Below are 8,533 nucleotides of genomic sequence, written 5' to 3'. Positions count from 1 at the left end.
TTAGAAGAGACCACAGTCCTTGAGGTTTTCTTTAATGATAATGTCCGTCACGGCATCAAACACAAACTTGACGTTTTCAGTGTCAGTGGCACAGGTCATGTGTGAATAGATTTCCTTGATATCTCGGCGTATGTTCAGGTCCAGAAACTGCAACTTGATGTAGTTACCAGCATCCTCATAAGTGTTTGGTCCTTAGAGGGAATTGGATGCAGTTTTAGAACAGACTTAAACTTTACTGTTTAATAGGTATTTCTGTTTGGCATACAATGAGGAATGTTGTAAATATGATCCACAATGTGACAAAGTTGTTGTTATGCCCACTATTATTTTTATGTCCCCCCAGGGGGAGCCTATCCCAGCTTTTCAATGGGCGCAAGGCACACAGTAACACAGTACCACCCATTCACCTATAGGGCAATTCAGTGTCTCCAATTAACCTAACTGCATGTTTTTGTACTGTGGGAGGTAACTGGAGCTCCCAGAGGAAACCCACAGGGAGAACATGCAAACTCCACACAGAAGGGACCCAGACCGCCCCACCTGGGGATCGAACCTAGGACCTTCTTGCTGTGAGGCGACAGTGCTACCCACTTAGCCACTGTGCCGTCGTCCAGAACACTATGCTCTATTTTTGGTTGTTTTTGTTCTTACCGTCATATTCAGGAAAGCATATGCTTAAATGAGCCTTCTTGATCTTCTCAATAAAAACATCTTTCTTGTTGAGGAAGAGTACAATGGAGGTAGTGGCAAAGTAGCGATGGTTACAGATACTGTTGAACAGGTGGAGACTCTCATGCATTCGGTTCTTTAAAAGAAAAAAATCAAGAGAATAACAACAATAAATGCTGTCCATTTAAAACACATAGCACTGTCAGCTTATGTAGGGTTATTTATTTCCCCTTGGGTTCTGTAATGCTGGAGAAGTAAACCACATGTTCCTCATGGAATTCACCATCTGCAAAATCTCACCACTTCATCATCCTCCACTAGCACCATGTCATATGCACTTAGAGCAGCAATAAAGATGATGCAGGTAACCCCCTCAAAGCAGTGGATCCATTTCTTTCTCTCTGACCGCTGTCCTCCCACATCAAACATCCTACACACACAGAAATGAAGGTCATCTGCAGACGCTCTTTTAGGTTAACATAGTTATAAACATAGTAACTAAAATGTTAATGTAGAACTACAACATATGTTTTACTAAGGTAAATACTTAATTTTAATAATAATAAAAAAAGCCCAGGTGCTTGGGTGGCACAGTGGCAAACTGCTCTAGCCTATTACCGCTGGGATCCAGGGTTCGAATCCCCAACAGTGCTACACTGATAACAGTTGTTCCCAGGGTTTGAATACCAAGCTGGGCTCACAAATACAGAATGTACATTGTGTTACATTAACCTAGCTATTGGGAGAAACATATCAGCGCACCCTTAGCGCCAGTCTCAAACTTTCTTTGCTTTTGCTGGCCGGCACGGCATGTTGGCTTCTGGCTGCGCCTGGTTTCGACCGCTAGGACTAAAGACAAAAGTGCAGAGCTTGGGTGTTCTAGGTCATAGAGATTTGTGGTGATCAGGAATGTTGGGTTGCTGTCGTTCTGCCTCTCTCGTATGATTACTCTTTCTTGATGGTGGAGGAGGTGGGTGCTGATGTCCTGTGAAAGTCTTTCATGACTATGTTACCTCCTAGTTCTCTTTAGTAAGTTATTGCTGTAATAATTAGGGTTGTCTTAAGTTACTTTCTGCAAAACTGACATCTTAATCTTAATGATTTCATATCACATTTTAACTACATCTTCTGTTTTTTTACCCTGAGTTTATTTTGACGGGAACTTGTTTACACACCCAAGGACGAAACTGGATATGATGGGAATCTGCCGTGTCTGCACTCAAAATGTCCAGAACTTACTATTAGACTGGACTAAATAAAGAACTCAAGTTATTTTTTTTGTTCACTAGTTATAGTTTTTGTTCAAGAGATTTTCCTTGCCAATGTTACCTTTGGCTTGCTCAACAGGGGTTTTGGTTTATCAGTCCTGGATGCTGTAAAGTTGCTTTGAGACATTGTCTATTGAAAAATGCGCTATACAAATAAATTTGACATGACTAGACTTGAGGATTGTGTCAGGAAGGAAAACTATGCCAAATCAAATATGTGAATGACTCAAATATGTTCCCTGTGACAACCCCTAACAGGAGCAGCCAAAAGGAAGTGTTTTGTGAATCAGGGCCTTGTCAGGAGAACTAAACAAGCAAAAACTGGTTCTCAATAGACAAAACTGACTGTGTCTGCGAAGGTGACGGCTGGATAAGGAATCAGCTCCTTGTCACTGCAACATGAATCCTATTGATTGATCAAGGTAGTGGCATGAGTGTTAGATGAATACACAGAGCCTAGCATGTTAAGGTGTTAGAGGAGGTGTGAACTGGCCTGCAACCCTCTACATTGACAGTAGACCAAGCAGTCTAAATAGTTCTGGAGCAAAGGCAACCAATTATTACTGACAAGCTGTGTCTCTTACTAAATCTCAAGTTTAAATATACAGAATATGTAGTATATGATGTGTCCTAGAAGCACACTCCAAATCGTTCCTATTAATTTTTGTATTTTTTAGGAAACAAATGTTTTAAAATAACATAATGGGAGGATTCAAGTAGTGACCATAAAGATGGTGGTATGTACCTGAAGTTAAGGTCCTTAAAAGAGAACTGGGTCTCAATAATACCCGTCGTCTTCACTCGAGATCGCAGAACATCCTGCTCAGTAGGAACATAGCCAGGCTGGATCAACCTTTCCAAATCATTCAGATAACTAAAAGAAAAAGGGGTATTATTCATATGTGGGTAATTAATAGCATTAGCTGCTTAAAGTCAGTATGAATTTGAGATTTGCAGAACAGTTTGTGTTTAATGGATAAAGATTAGACACATACTATCCGGCAGAGTCGTTGAGCTGGTATTCCGAGGCTCTATCGAAGCATGCCTGGATGCCGGAGTCCTTCCACAGCTGCAGGATAATATCAGACAGCTCTTTTGGCATAGTGCCCTCTTCAATAGTGTCAGCTAAGTGCACTAATTTTCTGGCATTGTCCTACAGCAAGAAAAAGATGAATAAACAACTTATAATGCAGTATATTTATTGTCACAGGCATTTACTACATATAGTGTAAAAGTCTGGATTTTTACTTTATATGAATTGCCCCCAGTTATCTCCAAATCTAGTCATATCCAATTTTCTGATTGTATTTCGCTGCAGACTTCCACTCCTGACTGAAAGAGGGCCGTAACAAACACATGCCCCCTCCGACAAGTGTGCAGCTGCTGATTGCTTCTTTTTACCCTCACTTGGTGGGTTCACACAGGGATCAGTATCACATACAGAAAGTCACACACTGATATCCATTATCCCCTGTCTCTGTGGAGGCGTCATTGATCAGTCAGCAAATGCTGTAATTGCAGAAGTAATAAGGAATCCCTTCATCCCTCCCTCTCCAGGACAAGCCAATTATTTTCTGTATATGAGCATGGTCACTAGCTCACAAGTTCAAAATGTCAGCACTAGTGGACTAGCAGGTTTTACTGCTGTGCCACCTAAGCGCCCCTGGATTTTTTTTTTAAATAGTCTGTCATTATGACAGATAGACTGTTTTTACTAAATACTAATTATTGAAATCACACCCATTTTTAGTGATTTTTTAAAATAAGTTTAAGTAATGTGTATGCCCATCTTTTGTCTTTAGTATGCATTTCATCCTCTTTGTTTATTTTCTGAGTGGCTTTTAGACCTTCCTGACTTTATCCGATTCTTTTAGACATATCTGTTTACAATTCAAGTATTAAAAAGGTTTTAAGGTAAATGATTAATTACTAAAGCAGCAATTGTTTCATTATTCTTTGTCTTAAAGGGGATAATTAAGCTAATCCCTGTGGCACATATGATTTTATTTAATTTTTTTCTCTCTTTTTCTCCCAATTTTCTTCCCTAATCTAGTCGTATCCAATTACCCTGATTGCGTTACGCTTCACCTCTACCAATACAACCCTCCACTGCTCACTGAGGAGCTTCGCAACTGACACACGCCCCTTCCAACACATGTGCAGTACTTACTGCCTTTTTTTACCTGCCCGAGGCGAGTTCATATGTGGATCAGCCTTGTGCACGGAGAGCCACACCCTGATCAACATTCTTCCCCAACTCTGCGCAGGTGCCATCAATCAGCCAGCAGAGGTCGTAATTGCACCAGTTATAAGGAACCCTGATCCGGCTCATCCCACCCTGAACAACAGCCAATCGTTGTTCATGTGGCCGTCCAGCCCAGGGCACATATGATTTTAAAGCTTACAGTAAAAGTTGGCTTTTAGATGTGAACAGTTAATATTTGTTGGCTAATGTAATTTTAGGTTTGATGCATTCTATGCATATTTGCCATTTCTGCTCATTAATAATAAGGTCTAAAGACCAAAAAGGTCATGGTAAAACATTGTTGTTTTGCTTATTATAATAGGCCAACTGATTATATTTCAAATGGTTTTGTTGCTTTGCTGAATACCAATTAAACATAATTCTTATTTCTGATTTTTTCTTTTCAGATAAACTTGATGTAGTAAAAGCAGATGTACATTTACCTATTTTCTATTTAATAGACCATGGGGCGAAGGTGGATATGATTCATTTACAAATTAGAGGTATTATTGTACATTTTTAATGATGGATCTAAAGCGTAATGCTGATACCTGCTGGGCAGAATCTCCATAGCTAATGTTGAGTGTGTTCATTGCCTTGACTATTGCCATAATAGACTGCAAGGTGTTGCTGTAAATGATTGTAATAAACTCCAAGCACTCTTCTAGGGAGTAGCCATCTTTGTGGATAATTCTGTAGGAGTAAGGAACACATTTACACAAAACATTTAACAATACCGACATTTTAGGTATGAAGCAATGCTGTTACTGGTTCAGATTTTCTGAGCACTTACTTCATCTGTTTGACAATAGTGCTTTTCCCTGACTCACCAGCACCTGAAACATAGAACAAAGACAGCGTTTTAAACACAATACACTTAATAACTTAATAATTTAATTCATGAAATTCAAGACGATGGTGGTGACCACGCATGATGGTGTAGTAGATGGTGTATTTGCTTGACAGCTTCAGGGTTTGATTTACTTTCCCACCCACGATACATCCACGAGTCTGGAATGTATTTTTCCAGTCTGTGAGTTCTCTTTTTTTCTCAGGAATCCTTCCGAGAAGGATTTCTTCCTCCTCCTAAAGCATGCCAGGTTTGTGGCTTGGTTAGTCAATTTTGCCTTTTGGTTTCAATGTATATTACAAGGCGTGTCCCTACTTGAAGTTCCAGGCCCACTACTGACCTGACAAGGTGATTGATTACAATAAGTTAATGACAAATACTCTACATAAATAATAAAATGTTTTTTTCTCCAGTAGATGGCAGTATGGGCTTCTGATAATGGGTCATTTTTCATATTCAGTAACCAACTATCCTGATCAGATTTAGGTTGGTTTTGTGTCTGTTGTGGTTAAATAACATAGAGCATCACATACCTATTCAGTTACACACATTAATATTGTCAATTTGAGAAAACACATTCCACCTACTGTTATATTTTCTCAGACAACAGATATCGAGGAGAAGCTCTGAATTAAAACTCTCTAAAACTTTTATAAAATGATTAAAAAGCTTAACGTCAAGTTTTCAGTTTAAATATGTTGTATTAAAGGCAGCACTCGCTCAAATAAACTTGATTTTGTTTGTTTAAACAGTGTGAGCCAAGGCTTGGAATGCCTGATCTAATTTTACACCCATGTTGTTTCAGTTTCAAGTTGAAACTGGACCCACTTAAGTAAATGTTGAAAAACCAGATTAGGGTGGGGACAATGGATCCCAATATGCATTTGCTGGCATACAGCTCTTTACAAACAACACAATCTTACTAGTGACTAACAAACTGTCAAAAACCTTGCAGAATGTTAAAGTTCGTGGTCACAGATTTTTTTAAATCAATGTCTAAGTGGCAAATGTAGAATGGACTTGCTGGATTAATGCTTTATTAGCAATTGTCACCATACATATTGTATTTTTTTGGTGTCATTACATTTACACGTAGCACACTGTCAGCCAGTTACACAAAATTCCTAAAATTCCATACTCAAGTAATTAAAAGTAATTCCATACTCAAATAGTTACTCAAACAAATACTCTGATACTTTTATTACAGTAAATAATTTAAAATGTATTATTATTTTGCTAACAAAGTACATTATTAAAAATTTACCTAACATTAAAGTCAAATTCTTTTGGCTTTCTATATAACAGTATCTATATAACAAAATACTTTGGTTTTTACAATAACGCAGTAAATTGATAATTATGTTTACACGTGTCTAAACTTTTTTAAAACTGTTTTAAAATTCATTATGTGTATAATGGTTTATTCGTTACTAGATGAGTTTAATAAAATTTTGTCTGACATTCATTAATGAGTTAAATTTTTAAGTTGCACATCCGAACTACACGTACATTATGTAAATAAAAAAAGCCTTGCTGTGTGTTGCACCCTGGTCCTGGAGGAACGTTTTGTTTCAATGTGTACATGTATGTAGCTGAAATGACAATAAAGCCTCTCTTAAAAAGTATTAACAGATTAAAAATTAAATAAATTAAAATGAATAGATAGTTAATCTCAAAGATTAAATAAATAAATAAATGCCTGTTTTTTTTTTATAAAATACTTTAGTAATGGCAAAGTTGTCCAAGTGAAATACTAGCAGCAATGGTGTATTTGTCAGAAATCACGCTGTACTTGTGTGATTGAGCCAAATCAATCTGTGTGGTAATACAACTCCAAAGCAAACTATGCAAACTAGCTTTTGAGCTGAATTGTGCATTCATTAAAAAAGCTTTTTTGAGTAAAAGAAATTTAAGTTTAATTAAAAATAATGATGTACATCTATATTATTGGTCTGTTTTTTTATAATTTTTTGTCTCTTTGGTATTTCTCAAATACAATAAGAACTACTCTGATTTTTACTCTTTAGTCATAACAGGTCTACAGTTAAGTAATGTGATCCTGTAAGTTCCTGCACTTTAACATATGTTTGACCACTTATTACAATATTATTTATTGATAAATACATTATTGTTAAAGGAATCTAATATTTATTGGGAAAAACGTGGAACAAAATTTGGCTTTCTCTAATGTTAAGTTTTCCCTTTTCATAACTTTCTTTCACTCTCTTCCAACTTTGGTATGTTCCAACCTTTCTCCTCTTCTGTGTCTGTATAAGTGACTTAGAGGGATCGGAATAAGAGGCTTGGGGTCATTACTTTAGCGCTAAGCTGCTCAGTGCTGATCTGCACATGTATTATGTGTCAGTTTCTTATCCATGACCCAGATCCATTCAACTCAATCATTAGGAAACCAAATAAAAACAAAAATCTACTATTGTTTTTAACAATATTAAACAAAGGGTATTTATCGAATACCTTAGTTTGTAGCAACATTATTAATTCATTATCAATTGTAGCTGTTTAAACCATGATATATGTGCTTGCTATAATGTCATCCCAGTATTTAGTCTGCCTGTGAAATAGTCTTTGAAATATTCTTTAACCATAAACATGATCTGTTGCAGTTGTATTCCCTCAGAGATCTTTACCCAGAAGCAGCAGCTTAACAGTCCTGGCATCCTTGTCAGCATCTTCCTTCAGCTTCTTCTCCAGCTCTCTTGAGTGTTTCTCCTCAGCACTTGCTCCAGCTCCCATATTCACTCGAGATTCAGATGTGTAAAATAAGAAGCACTTACTAGCCTCAAAGGCCTGCCAAGTGCAGTCAGCTACACAGTTCTCACCTCTACTGGCTCCCACTAAGCTAAGGTGAGTTGACTAGTTGTTTGGAGTCTTAGCAGGATTTCAGAGATGTGGCTGACCACCTGGTTTAGGATGGCCAATGAGGGACATGTACAGAAAGCCACACGGTATGGAGGATTGAAGACAGGTCACCTGAGATTTAGAAAGAATGATGTGGTCAGCAAAAGGTGCTAATCTGAAAACTTGTCAGGCCTGTTATATGGATGAGCTTTAGAAAGATGGGAAGGCTGGTTAGGGACAGACTAGGGATGCCTTAACTCTGTTGTTTTTCCGATTTCCGATCCAAATCTTCTATCAGAGCTGTGAATAATCCACTAAAATACTGATCTGATATTGACACCCTCATAATACCCAAGCCAATTCTATGTAAGGAGAGAGTTGGGCAGGTTGGAGCTGTGATTTAAGAACATTTGCATGCACGTGTTAGTACTCTGCACCGGTCCCAGTCAGGTACACTACCCGCTTGTTACAAGTCCCCAGAGTTATAGCTTTCGATTTTACACCCAGTTTGAGTTCCAATAATTAGCCTGATTTGCTGCACCTGTTTTGAATTTGCCATTATTTATTATTATTATTTTTATTTTTCTTACCTATTTAAATCTTTTGTGTTTGCAAACTAGTGTGAAGTATCAGAGCATTACC

At 37.6% G+C, this 8,533-nt stretch overlaps 1 protein-coding gene across 1 annotated transcript; it reads right to left on the bottom strand.

The window, feature by feature from the left end:
* Nucleotides 1-7,786, bottom strand: gnat1 (guanine nucleotide binding protein (G protein), alpha transducing activity polypeptide 1). Its single transcript, XM_062996703.1, has 8 exons — nt 7,681-7,786; nt 4,976-5,018; nt 4,734-4,875; nt 2,933-3,090; nt 2,683-2,811; nt 970-1,099; nt 652-805; nt 1-191 (listed from the first exon to the last, which is right to left on the bottom strand). Exons 1-8 carry the CDS (start codon nt 7,784-7,786, stop codon nt 1-3), a joined length of 1,053 nt encoding a protein of 350 aa, XP_062852773.1.
* Between the last annotated feature and the right edge of the window lie 747 nt (nt 7,787-8,533).

Source organism: Trichomycterus rosablanca, chromosome 6 (genome assembly GCF_030014385.1).
Source record: "Trichomycterus rosablanca isolate fTriRos1 chromosome 6, fTriRos1.hap1, whole genome shotgun sequence".
Lineage (NCBI taxonomy): Eukaryota > Metazoa > Chordata > Actinopteri > Siluriformes > Trichomycteridae > Trichomycterus > Trichomycterus rosablanca.
The sequence above is the reverse complement of the archived record's forward strand: the minus strand, read 5'-3'. Positions and strand labels throughout refer to the sequence as shown.